We start from the raw sequence: 18,664 nt of genomic DNA, 5'->3' as shown, positions 1-18,664 counted from the left end.
CTGATTTAGTGGTAATGAGTAATAACGATATGATATGAATGGTAATAAATGAGTAATAAATAATGACCAGTGTAATGATTATTCAGAGTGCAGTTTGGGCACCCATATTTTGCTTAATTTTGCTCATTTAGCTGCTGCCCAACCCCAAAGTGATGGACCTTTTATTTCAGAACTTAGAGCCTGTCTTCCCCTTCTCCTTCATGAGTTATAATCTCCTTCTTAGTACTGTAGGTTAGCTGTATTTCATAGCCTTTAGATTTCTTTGGTGTGAGCACTGAGCTGTGTATGCTGTTTTTAGCAGGAGAGGTACAAAGTGCGTACCTAGGAAACATGCAGATTGGTGATTGGGGTAATCTACCTAAGGCAGATGAGTTCGCATTCCTTTGGGTCAAAGCAGGCAATCCAAGTCATGCTTTTTTCTTATCTGGGCAGGTGTTTTAATAAGCTGCTATAGAAGAAGATGCTCTTGCCTCTCTGTGTCTCTTGTGAGAAGAGTAAACCCTGTGGCATTTATCTCAGTATAATGCAAATTTCTGTTTGCATGGAAAGAGTTCTGAATTTGAGGTATTTGAGGTAGCAGGTAAAGGCTGTCTGCAATCCAGAATGCAGCATTCAGTTTAGAAAGTTGGGAACTGACAGTTTTTCCATTTCCATTAGCCAGCTCTATGGCCATGTGCTGACTTTCTGTGAGCGGTAAGCTGCCTGGGCTAGTAATTTGGGATCTCATTGAGGTTTGAACACTGTTAATGCCACAGTGAAGCTTGGGCTCTGTTAAGAACCAGGGGCTAGAACACTGGATTGCTACCCTCGGCTGTCAGTTCAGGAGCTCTAGCATGCTCAGGTAGTTCTTTTGTAGCTCAAAATAAATATAAAAATGTAAACATGAAGTATTCTTTGGGTATTTTTAAGTATTTGTTGATGGAGTATGTGCCTCTCAAATACTTTAATTTTGAGCAGGAAGCCCAGAGAGTGCAGACACTAATACTCCAACTGTTTATTTCATAAAAACATAGCTGGCAATGTCAGAAATGGGAACTGTGGTTCAGGTGGTATCCTGTATTTGAATATTGAAGGGTGCAAGAGAGCTTTGAATGTCTCCTGAATTTATATAACCATAGTGTGAAGGCTGAGAACTTTGTCAAGTTAAGTTAGGAAATCAACACTTTTTTAATGACAGGTGCCCTTAACAGTTTAAGGGGGAAAGAAGAATGAATGAAAGTGAGTCTGCTGAGTGACATTGTGCAAGTAACGTAACAGTTGAAAAGTTTTAAGGTGCTTCACATGGAAGAAAAAAAAATACCATTTTTTATGTTCCTTTTGCAAGCACATGTGTCTGCAGCTGTGCAACAAACAATCCTGGGAACCGGCCTGGAAAACTAAATTCACTGTGCTTGGGCAAGCAGAAGGAGGGAGAAAGCCTGGGCAGGTGCACATGCTTTTAGTGAGAGTATTGGCTTGTGCTGTGTTTTGTCTGCAAAAGGTTGTGGCTGAAGGCAGTTGCTGAAGGACTCTTTTAACCTTACCTAGGTACTGTGGTACCAAGAGACCTTACAGGTAGACACAGGTGAAATTACATGCTTTAGTGCCTATGAAAGTGTTTAAGCTCATGTAATCTACTGATTACTGTCTGGCTGTGGGCCTTCCAAAAGTTTAGAACCATAGGAAAGTATAATAAAATCAGAGGGGAAGCCTTGAAGATTGAATTTATCTTCATTGTGTTTTTTGTGTGTTGACTACCAGACATCTATGGACTGGAAGTTGAAATAGATTGTGAGTTATATTAATCTCTTTCTTTTTGCCAGTAATAGAAACCATGAGTGACTCAATTTCCTTTATCTGCTTTTGTCACATATAATCTCTATTCTGTTTGAAGAGGTGAAACTTTATATTCTGTGTTTCTAACAAAGACAGGGTAGTTTAAATAATGTGAACAAATACAGGAATCAGAGTTGCACAATTTCATGTCTGGAATTCATGTTGATTGGAATAGGAATGAATGCATGTACAACCACATAACTGTTTTTGTATTTCAGGTGCGCATAGCAGCAAAATTCATAATTCATGCTCCTCCTGGGGAATTCAATGAGGTGTTCAATGGTGAGTATCTCTCCACTCTGTCTTTTCATTTAAAGCGTCTGTAGCCAGAATTGTATTGCCAGTTACTCTCCTGAATTTTATGTAGCTTATATTTTAGCAACTCACTTGCTGTAAGAGCTGGGTTTGTAGCTTGTCATAGTAAGCTTTGCAGTCACAAGACAGAATTTAAGTGGAAAAAGGAGGAAAATACCACTTTTCTCAGTGATGTGAGAATGAGCTTGCTTTCTGTTTTTTAATCAGTCGTGAATTAACAGTCACTAGGGGTTTTGTTTAAGAGAGACATGTACTCTTTCTTTTTTTTTTATTTTTTAGTCTTTAATAGACAATTACATTTTCCAACAGGAAGTAGCTGGAATAAAAATGGTCTTCTATATCTAAGGAAGAATATAATGACAAATATTTAACACTGAATATACAGAGGGCTACTGCCTAATGCCAGTTGTGAAAAGAATATTAATTTTCTTCAGACATTTTTAACCCTTAAATTCTGAACACACTTCATCTTAAAGTGAAAGGAAATTTGAAATTGGCTTCTCTCAACTGTTGTTCCCTGAACTTTACCTAAGATATTATTTTTCTTTAAAAAATACTGTGTTTGTCTTGCATCAAGGTATGTGGGCATACATATCACATAAAGCATATGGTTTGTAGCTGTAGCTTACAAATCTCTCTATTGTTATTAAAGTAAAGAAGGAAGTTTTAATATCCTAAACTTTTAGTCAGTGTCAGGCTGGTGAGAGCTTAAATTTGTTAGAGAATGTAAAAGTGTTTTTCTTCAGTTAAACTGTGACCAGCTGATTATTATTTAAACTTACTGCATTTGTGAAATGGGCAATTGATGAGCTGCCCATTAAACCAGCTCCCTGAAAGTTAATACAATTTCTCACAGCAGTACTGCTATCAACTTTATTGTTAAGCTGGTTTATAGTCGCAGCTACCTGCTCAGTAACTGAGTACAATATGTTTGAAAACACATAACAAAGCATTTGATAATAAATGCCTGACAAGTGTTCAATACGATTCAAACTGACTTCTTAAAAAAGAGAGAAAGCTTTAAACTCCAGCCCTTCAAACTGTGTTTTCATTTGGTTTGGCTTAGGGTTTTCTTGACTTTGTGAGGTTGTTTTTGTTTGGGGTGTTTTGTTGTTTTGTGTTTTGGTTTAGGTAATACTTCAAGTATATTCGAGATATTTATTTTACTTGTATGATACCTTGTGAATCTTTAGAATTTAAAGTGTTATATCAAGACTAATGATCAGCTAATGATCAGTGCATTACATTGTTATTAAAATAGTACCTAGTAAATAGTAAGCCAGTAAGTCAAGTACATAAACAACCATTTACTGCCTAGTAAATATGAAGTCATTCTGAGGAGAGTATTGACTTTATTCTATATTCATGTGTTTCTTGTATGATGATAGAAGAAATGGTATTATGATATATTGTACTCTGGCTACTAAGTGTCACTGAGGAACAAAGAGAAAAATGATAAGGCTTAAAAATTAGTAAGTACAACACGTATATTAATGTTGTCAAAATACAGTAATCACTACAATCAGTATAGTGTGAAGGATTTGGTAGTTTACGTGTTAAAAGTGAACTTGTGAATCCTGTACTGTTCTCATTCAGAACTTCTCTAAAAGGTAGTCTGACAGATTCCTACAGCTGTCACACAGACTGAAGAATGGGGCTTATATATGCTTACCAGGTTGTGTTGGAAGGGATCCATTTCCATACTACTCTTCTAATTTTGTTGAGTCAAAATTATGAAATATGACACAATAAATTTCATACTTAGTAATCTTATGGGTATGGGGTGGTTTATGGTTTGTGTTTGTACAATCTGTTGACATTTGCTATGTGACTGAAACAAGTTTCTAGTTAACTGTACTTTTATGTTGTAAATACCTTCTTTCAGATGTTCGGTTGCTGCTTAATAATGACAATCTTCTCAGGGAAGGAGCAGCCCAGTAAGTACCAGATGCCATATACTCAGTTGCATAAAAGCAAGATGTTTTTCAGTAAGATTTTGACTGTCAGTAAGAAATTTATTTAAAAAGATGAGTGCTTGGCAAGTAAAACTTTGTGTCGTACATCTTTGATAAAGATTAAATTCTTGGCAGAGGAGAGATCTGTACTGTATCCTAATATTTAGAACAATCGTTTTGGAAATGGGTGACCTGGATTTTGGAACTAGTATCCATCTTTTTGGATTTCATTTTCTGTTTCTTGGTACCAAGCATTCAGTGTTAGGCACTGAACATCAGTAAGATACTGCTTCCGTAGACCCTTCTATATCAAAACATTACACTTACTGTATTTTATGCCAAAATTAGTTTCATCTCTAAGAACAGACATGTCCAGCTTAGTAGGTTGGATCCCTGTGGATTTTAAACTTTGTGTTGCTCCAGTTTCTATGGGTTCCTGTAAAGCCTATGTGTTTGTTTATATCAGGTTACTTGTGAACATAAATCATTGTGTGGTGTTCATTGGAATCTGTAATTTGAACCAAAGTGATTCTAAGAATTTGGGCCTACTAGATAACAAAGTATTGATATAATTTTTTTGATGCATCCTTGCCCAGGTCATTAGATACTATTTAGATATCTTACAGCTGCTAAGGAAAAAGATTGTGCTTGACGCAGGCGTTTGGTGTTGTTTTTTTTTTTCCTCTTGTAGTGCATTTGCACAGTACAACTTGGACCAGTTTACTCCAGTAAAAATTGACGGTTATGACGAACAGGTATGAATACAATGAAATCCTTGCCACATTCCTTAAACTGTTCAAGATGTTCCGGTATTGGAACATATCTTGGCAAGAAAATGAAAAGAAATGCATCTTTCCTGCCAAAATACAGAGACTATGGACGTCCAATCGTACTAGTTCCATAAGCTAATCATTTAGGGCATCTGAAGAGCTTGAAATTTCAGTCTGTGGTGTTGGCTTGAATTCATTCAGACATGATTTGGAGTTGTAGAAACAGCTTGCTCCATCTGTGGTACTAGAAAACCTGAATTACTGTATTTCATTGTTTGTTGCAGTAAGAGGGTATGATTCAGGATGCTTTGTTTCCGAATCGGTGTCATGTTAGACTTGTCCTCTTGTGTTATATGCATAGTTTATATGTAAATAAATATATATATATATATGTATGTGAGTCTTTGGCTATAAGTAAGCTCCAGTTAAATGTAGGATATAATTAGATTTGGTGTGGGATTTTTTTTTTTCCCCTTTTTTTCCCAATAGTAAATGTTGTTAAATAAAATTTTACAATACAGGTTTTGATAACAGAACATGGTGATTTGGGAAATGGAAAGTTTTTGGATCCCAAGAACAAGATTTCTTTTAAATTTGATCACTTAAGAAAGGAGGCTACTGATCCCAGACCCCATGAAGTTGAAAATGCCATAGAATCCTGGAGGAATTCAGTTGAAACAGCAATGAAAGCATATGTGAAAGAACACTACCCAAATGGTGTCTGCACAGTAAGTACTAAATTATATAACCAGTGTACCACTATAGACAGAAATCTAAAAAGAAATGAAAAAACTGAAACTGAAAACCAGGAAGATGTGTAGTTCCAACAGTAAAGGCAGCAAAGAATTTAGTCCTGTCAAGAGTTCATGTAGGGAAATGAGGCAGAACTTCAGATGTTTCATATTTCAGCTATTGGATTACTGGTGGGGTGGTTACTGCAGGTGATAGTGCTGACTCTCAGTGCTTAAGACCTTCTGTAGACTGCTGCAGATTGATCCCATTGATCCTGGCTGGTTACTTACAAAAAGAAAAATTATCCACAAGACTTGCCTTGGCTTAACCTGACAGACAAAACTGTCAGCAAAGCAAACTGTTTTCTTTCCATGACATTTCCTGTCTATCAAAGTACTATATTCTTACCACCAGAATCAGCAGGTTCTGATGGCTTCTTAAAATAAAACCTCTCAGTCTGGCCTAAATAGCATTCATTTGCTGTTAAGGAACCCTGTGACTGAAGCTCAGCAAACTGATCTAGTGATAGCTGTGGTTTGTATTAACCTGATGGAAAAATTAACTACAGAAAAAAACCCAAAACCATCAGTTGCTGAGTTAAAACATTGAATTTGATTCCAGGCAATCCAGATGAGTTCCAGCTTCTGTTAAGGAAACCAGATTGCATGTTCACTGAGATAATTTTAGTAGTATCTGATTTTAGGGGATAAGCAGGACAGAAGACCAAACCCACCCTTTTAATCACCTTTTTGTTAGTCCGTAAAGGCTTAACTCATCATTTAGTTGTAGAATAACTGATACCTAAAACCCAGCTGGTAAAGCATATAGTCACACCGGTCACTGCTATAGGCTTAAAATGCCTATAATGTAGGAAAATGAGTTTGCAGAACATAAAATTTCAGTTAAGATGCTTGACCTTCAGATTTTCTAATCTTACATTTTTCTGCATTGCAATACACACTTTAATGTTTCATGTATAAAATACTATGTAAAAACCACAATGGTTATAAAATTAAATTTTACAATTTATGTAACAATAAGAGAACAAGATACCTCTAAGCAGTTTGAGCAAGACAGATGCTGAAACAACTTTTTGTTGTTGTTGGGTTTTTGTTTTGTTTGTTTTCATTTCTAATTCAGGTGTATGGTAAAACAGTTGATGGACAGCAGACCATTATTGCATGCATAGAGAGCCATCAGTTCCAAGCAAAAAATTTTTGGTAAGTTTCTGTATGGATACGAATACAGTAAAATACAGCAAATGGAATAACTGCACTAGTGCCATTACACTGGTAACCCTTAGTTCAGAGAAGGAGGTGCTGGCACATCTTGCATGTGACATTTTTCTCTCCTTTCACCCCAAGTTTTTCTGTCAAAAAAAAAAAAAAATATATATATATATCTTCCTTTGTGGTAAGTAAAGTGGTAGGTTACATGTCTGCATCTTCCTTGAAGAGCTTTGTGAACTTCATAGAATTCCTTATGATTCTTCCAGTTTATCACAACAGCACTGATATCCGTGTCTCTGTTCCCTAATACAGTTGCTTCTGCTAGTGTTGTTTCCTTTGTGACTGATAGCATAAATCCAGCTCCTCCTACTTTGAATGTCTTGGAGAAAGGTGACCAAAGATTAATGTACTGTCAGACTTCAGTTGTTAATTTTTTGGTGAGGAAGATGAAAGTGGTCTTGGATGGAATGAGCTCTCATAAATTGCAGCTTGATTTTCTTGTTTCTTCACTTGGTTAAGAGATGTTTTCCACAGTCTGGAGTGAACTTTGGGTAGCTCCTTGCAGTAAACTGGCCAGAGACAACAGAGGTATCACAGTATCAGAAATGAGATAAGGAGCTATCTCTGAAAGATAGCTAATATACACAGTTCTATGAAGAAATGGATTTCGTTATTTTGTTTGCTATTTTGCATCTACTTGAAATCCTGTTAATGTATTTAAGTGCAGAAATATTGTTTTCTGATGCTGAAGGTGAACATTATATTTGTATAGTAATTTGAGCATGTGTCTATATCTGATCAATGATTTGCCCAGTACACTCGTTACACAGTTAATAATTTCTTCCACTGACTTAAACTTGACTAGCTAAGTTTTACATCAATATTAAAAGTTGATGTAAATCAATTTAATATTGATGTAATCAGTATTAAAAGTAACTTGAAGTAATAATTGAGTTTTCTTTTTAGGTCAGAAGTACAAATAAATTCTGGTATTCCAAATAGTTATTTTAATACTATAGTCTTTAAAGAAGAGACTGATATGCAACAACCATTTATAGATGGAAAAAATCTTTCCTGAAAGTTTTCATTAATAAAGTTATGGTCAAACCTGCGTGGGTAAATATTGAGCATGTTTCTAAGACTTTTATAGGGGGCTAGTTAAGCTCCAATTCTAACTCTTAGCAAATTTTAATAAATTTATATTGGTTTGGGGGATTTAGGAATGGAGGAATGTTAACCAAAGTTAAGCAGACTTCTCAGTTATCCACCTGAATGTCTGGGTGTCCAGCCCAGGCCACAGCCAGTGTTTATTCTCAAGGTGTCGCAGGTTTTTAGGCATTTGAAAGGCTGGCAACCTACCATGAAACCAAGTTTGTGGGATGACAGAAAATCAATACAGACCAAAGAGAAACATTCTAAGATTTCTGAAATACTATCAGCATAGTAGCAGAGATGGTTTATTAAAAAATGTGAAAGAAAAGGAAGGACAGTCAATCTCTTACAAAACCTCTGAAGTCAGCAGAGCTAAATAATGATGCATTGTCTTTAACTTAGAGCATTTCCTGCTGAAGGATCCTTCTGAACTTGAACACTTTTTATTGTAATAGCATCTTAAGGACAAAAGAAGATATCCCAGAGTAGAAGCATTGTGTTCATCTTGGCTTTTAGGACTACAAAGCGACTAAAAAGCAAAAAAAAATGTGGTAGCTAGTCATTGAATCCTGTGCATCTATAAAATGTAGTTCAGCATGTAAGCTTTCTTATAATTAATGGGTTGGTCTGTGAGGCTACCGATAATACTAGTATCACTGAGTTAGGGGGCCCTTTCAGTTTCTTAGAGATTCCAACAAGCTTCTTCTGAATTGCCTTAGTCTGAATTTTCAGTGATAATCTGTAGTTTAGATATTGTCTGAAATAATTATGAATGGCTTTATTACTGAGTTAATGTTGTTAGTATCAGGGATGTGTTAATATAGATCTGTTAGTAGCTGTTAATCTTAAAGTCTCTCTTTCCTTCCCCCTACTAACCTTAGTAGAACTGGAACTCGTAGTTTCAACTTTTTCCTTCTTTAAGTGCAATCAAAAGAGGAAACAAGAGACAGCCACAATGCATTTTTAATATAGCTTTAATGTACTAACCTTCTAATTCACTAACCTCATAACTAAAAAAGAAAATGTCTAGTCTACAGGAAAGAAATCAGGTGAAACTACAATCTCCCCATACTCTTTTCCAGATGTTTGAAACTCCCTTTAAGCAATCTGGCAAGGATGTTGAATCTGTGGAAGGAAACTGGAAGGAAATAGTTGTCCTGGAACAAAAATACTAGAAGTGCTGAAAGGCCTAGTTACAGTTCAGCATAGTGGAAAGTCTTGCTACTTTAAGATGGCTTCCATTCAATCTTTTCATAGCCTGATGTGAAGTGTGACTTCCGTTGATCCAGCAAGACATCCAGGTCCCGGAAACAAAATGCTGACTATATATGCCTAACTAATTATAAAGGAGGGGAAGAACATTGGAGGCTTTAGGTACTTTCAGTAGTTAATTCCTTGTTAAAAGGTCCGTGCTAATAAATCTCCTTTGTCCACATCCAAAACTTAGGTTAAGTATTTTGGGAAACTGTTCTCTTCTCAACTTACTATAGGGCTGAATCTTCAAGGAGAGATTTTGTGCATGTGTGCACAGCATATTTCATTCTGTTTGCCTTTGACTATCATTATATGTTGGGTCTTCTTCTTAACCAGTGGGGTGACATCTGATTTCCGTTTTTATTTTCTTTAAAGGAATGGCCGTTGGAGGTCAGAATGGAAGTTTACAATCACCCCTTCAACCACTCAAGTGGCTGGCATCTTGAAAATTCAGGTATGCTTATCTCAGACTGTGTCCTGATCAGTAAACTCTCCAGTTATTATCAAGGGAGATTCAGGCCAGTGTATTAAATATTGTAAGAGAATTTGGGGACCCACTAAGCAAAGCAGAGATGGCCATTCACTTAAGTGTTAGTGAATTCAATTGCATATTTACCTAATCTTACAAACAGAAGAATATGTGTTCAATGATTTAGAAGACTTTCAGAAGGTGTGCTCACCTCAGCTAGGCATGTACCTCTTGTTTCTTGCTTCTTGAATTCAAAGTGGCACAAGCCTTTCCTGAGGGATGCTCTTTTTTTAAAGTACAACTTTTTTTCTTCTTTAGCTGGTAATAGCAGGATTTCGTTTTTTTTAATGTTACCCACCCAACTGCTCAGAAAGGTGGGAATCTTTGGTTTCAGTCATTCAGTCATTCTGCAGTTTTTGAATCAGGGTCTGCTTCATTCAGAATTTGCCCTTACTGGTGGCATTAGGGCATTCATACTGCCTGAGCAGGAATGCAGAAATCTTGAGACCAAAGGAAGCCTGACTTGTCATGTGGTCAGCAGGGGGACTTGACTTCCTGGATTGGTTGCTTGGAATGTGTTTGCATATTTTCCAGGAGTTTATTAAAACAATTCTGGAATCAGGGACTAGGATCTTAGTGCAGCCTGGCTTTTAGCACAGTACTTTATTCAAGTTCCATTTTCCTGCTCTTTCTGTGCCCCCATGAGTTTTGCACTTCCTTACTAGTCAGTGAATTGACTGCAGAAGGAAGATACAATGCAATGTCTTTCTAGCCATACCCTGAAGCTAGGATGTTATTTTAGGATGTGGTAGGTAGCGGTGTTCAGATCCACCCAAGCAGGGGCCTGAATCTGGTTTCACTTTCTGGGGCAAATTCTCTGACAGCTAGAATGATAGTCAAAATATCGACAACCATTATTGTTGTCTGATCAAGGTCATGGTAAGCATCTTAAGTAACGTTTAGGCTTCTCAAGAATTTGGGAGGATGTAAGTAAACTGTCACTCAAATCCAGCTGGCAGCAAAGCATTCTCTCCGCAGCATGCACTTCTGGTTAAATGTTTTAGGAGATTTTTCAGAACAAGCAGGCAGATGTATACCTAATTCTGGGAAAGGTTAGCCCAGTAGCCTAGAAAATAGCCTGATTAGGGATTTTAGGCAGATTTTAATAAGTATCTTGATTTGGGCACCAGCTAATTTTGTCTTTTATTACTGTTTCACATAATTAAGGCATTCTTTACATCTGTTAAAGCCTGTGTTCTGGAAAGTAATGAAAAGTTTCACTTTTTTGCTTTACAGGAGCTACTTGTTTCACCAGGGAATTTTGAAGTCAGTTTCAATTTCTTTAGAAATTGTGTACCATTTCTTCAACATTTGTGGGAGTGTTCCTCTTACCCCCTCCAAATAAAGTGCCTTTTTTTTTCTTTGTTTTTTTTATTTTTGTTTTGTTGTTAAGGAGCAAAATAATCCTCTAGAATATGAACTCACTGCAACTTTAGCAAAATTTCAGAGTACTGAAGTTTGTGTTATTTGCAATACAGCCATTGCCCTATTTGACAGCAATACAGGCATTGCTCTGTTTCTGATAAGAGCTTTTAAAAATAAGTTGGGGCAGATTCCAGCATTGCCTGCTATCTTCAGGTGTTTTCAGTATTTTTAAGGTCACTTGCACAGTTTCTTCCCTTTGAAAAGAAATATCTCTTAATAAATTCTAATATAGGATATTCTCAACTGTCTTAATATCTTACATTGATTAATTTTCTAATTATATTTAAGGGTAAAACTGCAATAGCAGAGCTTTTTCCTAAAACCAGTCCCTGTGGTGCTTGGACATTCCCCAACTGTGCATGGAAAAAAACTGATAAGTGTACTGGTTACTAATTTTATCTCTTAGATAATTTGTTATTTTCATCCCTCCTTAGCTAACCTTTCCAAGAGCTTCTATTCATAAGCATCATCCTTCTTGTAGCCTTCTGAACCCAGCCCTAGCATTCTAGAAGGATGTCAGCAGTGAGCTGTAGTACAGAACAGTTACTTCTCGTATTTTGTGTAAGATACAGCGCGTCCCAGAATAGATTTGACTCTTCATCCCTGTTAAGTTTTTAGGCCTGAGCATTTGCCAGGAATGTGACTTGGTAAGATAGATAAGATGTTCATGCTGATGCTGGCCTCAGAGCACAGGGGTGGTTTAGGCCCTCTGCAGTGGACTGAGACAGAGAAGAGGGGAGATTCATACTTCTCTGGGTTATGCTGTTTCATTGGGAGGTCTCAGAATTTTGAACTGAGAAAGTACTTCTCATCTTTTAGGAACTGGATTGAAAAAGGCTGGCAGAAGTTTTACCCAGTAGTATTTGATTTGAAAAGAAGCTTATTTTATGGTTAGGATGGTACCTTCTGTTGAAAAACAAGTATTTGATAATAAGCAAAATAAAAATATAAGATGAATCATAGGAAATGTTTTTTTTTCATATAGGAAACCTTTCTTTTGCTTAGGTATTACAGCTGTCTTACTCTGTTGTTTCCTCTATTGTTGTTTATAAAATTGGCAATCTCTTACACATATGGTCATAATGTATATGAAATTATAGTATTGTGCATTGCTCTGCAAATTCAAATGTTACCTTGACTAATAGGGTGAGACACAAATGTTTCAGTTTCTCATAATACCAGCTACATTGACTATGTTGACTTGATCAAAATTGTGAAAAGATCTTTAAGGATACCTGTTTAAAAGTCAGTGTCTTCTGTATCAGTTATTATGAATGATTACATGTAACTATATATGCTTCCTGGTTTTTAAGTTTTCCAGCCTTTGCATTAGAAACTGAATGTTTTCAGATCCCTCCCACCTGAATTTGAAAGTACTGAAGTCAGCTTGGGTAGAGTTTTACTGGTCTCCTCATGCTGCAAAATAATCAAGGAAGCTATTCTGTAGATACGACATTTCAAGAGGAAATAGATTTCATTCTGCTTTGCTATCTAACCTTGGCAGACTCTGTTCCAAATAGCTCTTTTATTTAGATAAATACCAGCTTTTGTTATGAGCTATATGTAATAGAGGAAAATACCAAAACCACATAGATCTAGAAGGCGAAGCTTAATGTTGCGGTGTCCCTAGAAAACAGTTTGGATGGCATAGAAAAGCAACTTCAGAGTATCCTGAGGCCTTGCCAAAACTATTCTTATTTTGAGTATATCTTCACCATTTAGAATAATCTGTTCATTTCAAGAGTTCCTAGTAAGGTCCCATAACTAGTACGTTGTTGTTGTCATGATGTTTCATGTAAAGATGTTTACGTTTTGATTAACATCAACACAAAAATGTTTCCAGAGTACCTTCTTTACTATTCCCCTCAAAAATATTTAGATTTTACAACATTTTGGTTTTCCAGTTTGTTTTGTTGTTCTGTAACATTTTAAGTATGTTTTCATTTCATTTGTATAGGTTTGTTGTTATGATAAATACTACAGTGCTTTGATTTTCCTGTATATTGTTGGTCTGTAACATTTCATACTATATTCTTTGTTTAATTTTCTGTAGGTTCATTATTATGAAGATGGTAACGTTCAGCTGGTGAGCCATAAAGACATACAAGATTCTCTAACAGTGTCTGTAAGTGAACTTTCAAAAAGCTTAGTCCATATATTGAAGTGACTTTTCAATTTAAGAAGAAAAGCAAGATGAAAAAAGGCTCAGAAGTTGGGATGCAAGTTTGCTCTTTTGCATGAATGGCAATGAATGTTCTAATTTTTAAATAGTGTGTGTGTAACATTTACAACTTCTACCTAAAGTATAGTTATTGTTTAAAAGGAAAAAAAAAACAAACCCCAAAACCTAAAATTAATATATGACTGCATGTGGCTTATATAAATTAAATTAACTTTGATTGTAAATCTGTAATTATCTTCCTGTCAGTCTTTCTGCACTGTTTTATTTAAACTTTTGTAGGTCTGCAGAATGACCTATAAAATTATTTTTTTTATCTGAAGAAGGTTTGAGTTATAACAACCCACTTACATAGTACAATAGGAGATTCTCCTTTGCTTCACTGGGAGAAGACCACTATGCTAAAATTAGTAATCAAATGATACCAGTTGGTGAGTACTCCCCCTTCATTTCCTCCCTGTCCGTAACTGGTGCTGTCAGCCTCTTGCTTTTCTATACAAAAAGCCCTTTCAGAGATGCGTCAGCTTGAGAAGCGTAACACGCTTTATATTTAAAGCATCTTTTTTTTTTTTCTTTTTTCAACTTCATTCCAAATGGATTATGTGAGGAGCAGGCAGTGGAAGTACAAATTGTTTGAAAACAGTATTAGATGTATCCTTTAAGAGTTGGGAATGTGGTAATATGAACAACTACTGCTTTTGAAGTAATGCTTCTCTTGCCTGCTGGAGATTGTGTTTATAAACAGGGAGATTTTCTGTTGGAGTATTCTGTGATAAAACTTAAGCTGGTGAGGTCAAACTGGCAAAGGGCATTTGTAAAAGTGAACAGTAGAAATGTTTAAAAGATAATAACTAGTCGTGACCAATTTGGCTGAAAAGCTCAACTCATCAATAAAGAATATTGTTTGCTAATATAAAGCAAGGCTTGTTGGCTTTTCAGTTGCAATAGAACCACAAAGAATGGGGGTGGTGGTGCCAACTGATAACGCTCCTGGAGCTGTAGGTATAGAATTACTTTTGATCCCCTAAGTGAAGGGATCTGTTTAATCCATCATTCAACTGAAAGTTGCTTCAGGGAAGATTATGTGGAAGAAGTTCCCCTTTCAGTAGCTTTTGCTTCAGTTTCTATTGGGAAATAATTTAATCCTATTCTGCAATTTAACAAGGCAGCAGAAGACCGATAAGTAGGAAAACATCTTTTATGTAACTTTCCTACCTTCTGTTAAAACAAAAGGAAGCATGCTGCTGATTGCTAATTTTTAGCCTTGATTTTGAGCTTCATGGAGGGCAGAGGCTGCACACATTCTTACTTCAAACAGAAAGAATGGTAGGTAGATTAAAAGGAGCCTGAATGACTCTTCTTTTTTGTTGTTTGGCAGAGAAGCAGTTTTATACCATTAATGTTTGCAACTGAAATACATGACTGAAGAGATCCGTTGTAGCTAGAGCTATGAATAATTTTGCTGAAGGTTACTTTCTTATCCCTAGTTTCTCTCTGAGCCAAATAAGACTTCATACCCCAGAATTCTTCCTTTTGTGAGCAGAGCCTTTGAATTCCTTGCCTCAGTTCACTGAAAAGTCAAAGCCCTTTCATTCATTCTACTTGGTCTCTAACTCCTCCTTTATGTCTTTCTGTGGTGTATAGGAGCGCTTTCACAGCTGCTAGGTGCAGTTTCACTGGAACTTTGAACCAGTTGTAATTGAAGCTGCCACAGTTTTTTCCCAGTCTTTATCTTTGTAGGAATGAGGGATCACATGGGGCAAGAACACTCCTAGCTTTCAACAGCTTCTGAAGAAAGTACCCTTAGGAATGTCTCTAACACCAAGTTGGAAGTCTTGAAATTCATGAACCCTCACTTCCTTCTTGAGACTTCTTTCAAGCACTTCAGTTAATTTGTCTCCAGATTGACTGATGGGTCGTTTTTTATTTTCAAAACACACACTTGCATACTTAAGGGTGAGGCCTGAAGCTAAGGAAGTGTTTATCAGTCATAATGAATTTTGGACATTGTGGCATGTGGTACCCTCATTTTTGCAAAATGTACTTGAGGATGTTTTTAGAAGTCTAGGTATATAATGTCGAGTGTTTCCCTCTGTTTAGTCTTTGGATTCAGAATGTGTAGAGGTGAACAATTTGTGTTGATTTTTTGGTTGCATTCTTCATACTTCTGGGTTAGGTGGTGGTCTCTTAAGTTTTCCTGAATTTGTACTGGAAATTTAACATTGATAATGTTAATACTTTGCAAGTTTTTAGAGATTTCTGTGTGTACATGGTCATACTTCCAGATGTTATTCTGGTCCACGTGTCTTTTTGTCGTGCCATAGAATTTTAAATCAGAATATACTAATGAGCTCCATAGTAATCTTTATGCACGTTGCCATTCAACTGTTTTTATGTGGCACGTGCCTTTTGGATAAAAGTTTTGTTCAGTTTTGGTATAGCCAGTAAATGGTTGTGTCTACCTGGAGTCTACCTGACAATACTCATAACTACAGGAAAAAAACCATAATCCAGATGCTCTTAGGAACATGCTGTACATCAGACCTCATTCAGGTATGCTGTTTTTTTTTTGTTTTTTTTTCTAGAATGAAGCCCAGACAGCAAAGGAATTTATAAAAATAGTAGAGGCTGCAGAAAACGAGTATCAGGTGTGTTGGAAACAAAAACTATATCCTTACTCGCATGTATAACATTACCATATACTTAAACCAAAGCTAGTATTCTATAATTAGCAAGTTTATGATATCAAGATAAAGCAGTTCCTTAAAAATATAAATAGATTATATGCTGCTGTTAACTGTATCCTCCTTTTTCATATTTTCTGGTGATTGCAGTCACCTACTTAAAGCAACATTAAGATGGGTTTCTTTGAGAGCAGTAAAGTCCCTGGCATTATCAAGTATCAGCAATTCTGAGCTCTTTCAGTATTAGTGTATTCCTGAAGTGGAATTTTTGTACAGATTCTATTTAGAGTCTGTTAGACAGCTTTGCTAAGTGTAAGTATTATCCATTTCAATTAGTCATTTTAAAGTTAGCAAAGTGTAACTGTTGTAGATATCCTCTGTAGATGTCAATTCATGTTCATGTAGGTCTTGAGCATAAGGTAAATTTCAGATGCCATGTTCTGTCGGTTTAAAAAAATTCTCTTTAATAAAAATTTACTATGTATGTAGCATATGTATTGTATTCAAGTTCATACGATATTGTGGACTGACCCAACTATCACCACAGAAGAAGCAGTGGAAGACTTTGGTGTCTGAAATTAATGATGTATGAGCTAACTGATCAGCACTTTATTCGTGCTGCTGTGGTTTGCTGAAGCCCTTAGTCTACAGCCGTGTTTATTGCAGCTGTCTCACTGATTTTCTTCACATAATTTCAGTCTAGATCTAGCAGCTTTCCTTCATAACATATTATTTTAACGTAGAATATTTTTATTAAGCCTTTTTAAGAGGTAACAAGACTACTCAGTCATTTAACTTCTTCTATAACATCCCTTTCTTGATGTGCCTTTGTTTTGTATGACTTCAACAGACTGCTATCAGTGAGAATTATCAGACTATGTCGGACACTACTTTCAAGGCCTTACGTCGACAATTGCCAGTTACCCGCACCAAGATTGACTGGAACAAGATCCTTAGCTATAAGATTGGAAAAGAGATGCAAAATGCTTAAAGTGAACGTTGCATGACTGGATCATTTTAGTGTCCTTGTATACAAATAAGAATTATTACAAAAAGTATTTGGAACTGTCAAATCACCCAGTCAGCATGGGCTTTTGCCATTGAAAGTCACTGTAAGTAGTTTGGTTAGAGCACAAAGCTTAGCTAATTGACTTTCTTCCTTTTTCTTTCTTTTCAGAGGGTTGCAACTTCAGTGTAGCTGAATATTTTCCTTTAGAGTTTCTGTTGTACCTTTATTTTTTTATAATGAAGAGACCATGCCTTTAGTTTTCAATTGCAAGTTAAAAACAGTTCGGAAAAATATTTTTGCATATGATAACCCTTTCTCTTGCTTTCGTGTGAAATGGACAACTTTCAAAATCTGCTGGATTCTTTGTGGAGATCAATAATATGCATTTCTAGGTCAAGGTCAACATGGAGTGTTGTAGGTGCTCTTTTTGAAATCGTGTATCCTTTTGTTGTATGTAAAATTGGGAAAAGCATTTTCTGTGTCGTTTAAACCTTTCAGAATACTTATTTAGCTCCGTGGTAATTAAATTCTCTTTTCTTTTTTAAAAGAAAAGTGCAAGTTCTAACATTGTTTTAAGATTTCAAAATTAAATGAAAGTACTTATTTCAGAAATGCATTTAATGCTTTGTATCTGACAATTAAATGAGCTCAAACGCTGTCTGCCCTTGAGGTTTCTCTATCATAAGCCACAAATGTATTATAACAAGGCATATTGTAATATATAACCCTGTACTCCTTGCTGTGTCTGTCAGTTTATTTTTTTCTTGGATTGAAATGTACTAAAATTCAATGTTACATTAAAATGCAAATTTTCTATTTATTTGAGTATCAGATTGCTTCCTGATATAGCCTAATTTTGGTGTTATGTATTTTTTTTAAGATACTGCTTAAAACAGCCACAAACTTGTGGCTTATTGGCTATTCTCAGTGTATTTGGAGATTGTTGTAATATCATCATCCATTGTTTCCATCTGCATTTAAGAAACATCAAAATATGGAAGTCTACTTAAAACAGGTATATTTTAGCTTCATATTGGCCACAGAGGATGGAAGAAATTACAAAAACAAAACCAATATATTTGGGAATACTTTCCCTGTCTGATATATCTTGTATTGAAAATGGATGTCAGGTATCTTAAAAAACAGGGACTTCATTACAAATGCTGTATAACACTTTCACGAAATGCATAGATTTCATTTTTAATTGGATGAAAACCTGTTTTAAATCATGCTGCCTAATTATATAGCTCATGATACATAAGCTTATGATGGAAAATTAAACAGCTTCTGTATTTTTTTAGAAGGCAGGTATTTATGCACACTCCTAAACCAGTAATGCTTACACAAAGGTTTCATATCTTTGTTTGCAGCATGATACAATTAATTCATCTGTTAAGTTATAGCATAGCAAGAGAGAGTCTGGACTTGTATAAAAATGTACACACAGAACAGTTTACCATATGAATTGTAAGTTCTTGACATTGCTGCTACTTTACAGTACTCAGCTGTATAGTAGAAGAGTGGGATTTGTTCTACCGCAGTCTTCCTGGAGAGTTGCCCTCTTAATTGTCTCCACAGATCAGCTTTGAATCATGTTGTTCTTTAAAAGAAGGCTT

The 18,664-nt window shown here is 35.9% G+C and overlaps 1 protein-coding gene across 1 annotated transcript in view; it reads left to right on the top strand.

The window, feature by feature from the left end:
• CAPZA2 (capping actin protein of muscle Z-line subunit alpha 2) overlaps window positions 1–17,868 on the top strand; it is a 32,057-nt gene extending 14,189 nt beyond the window's left edge. The window contains exons 2-10 of the mRNA XM_061467664.1: window positions 2,034–2,097; window positions 4,016–4,067; window positions 4,777–4,840; window positions 5,377–5,583; window positions 6,728–6,807; window positions 9,598–9,676; window positions 13,230–13,301; window positions 15,941–16,003; window positions 16,890–17,868. Coding sequence (XP_061323648.1) covers window positions 2,034–2,097; window positions 4,016–4,067; window positions 4,777–4,840; window positions 5,377–5,583; window positions 6,728–6,807; window positions 9,598–9,676; window positions 13,230–13,301; window positions 15,941–16,003; window positions 16,890–17,030 — 822 coding nt within the window. The 3' untranslated portion in view covers window positions 17,031–17,868. The remainder of the gene's footprint in view (window positions 1–2,033; window positions 2,098–4,015; window positions 4,068–4,776; window positions 4,841–5,376; window positions 5,584–6,727; window positions 6,808–9,597; window positions 9,677–13,229; window positions 13,302–15,940; window positions 16,004–16,889) is intronic.
• The last annotated feature ends 796 nt before the right edge of the window (window positions 17,869–18,664 follow it).

This window comes from Pezoporus flaviventris, unplaced genomic scaffold (genome assembly GCF_033815535.1).
Source record: "Pezoporus flaviventris isolate CSIRO_AGI_PZ_B2104156 unplaced genomic scaffold, CSIRO_AGI_Pfla_v1 ptg000045l, whole genome shotgun sequence".
In the NCBI taxonomy this organism is placed as follows: Eukaryota; Metazoa; Chordata; class Aves; order Psittaciformes; family Psittacidae; genus Pezoporus; species Pezoporus flaviventris.
This window is presented reverse-complemented; position numbering and strand designations above follow the sequence as displayed.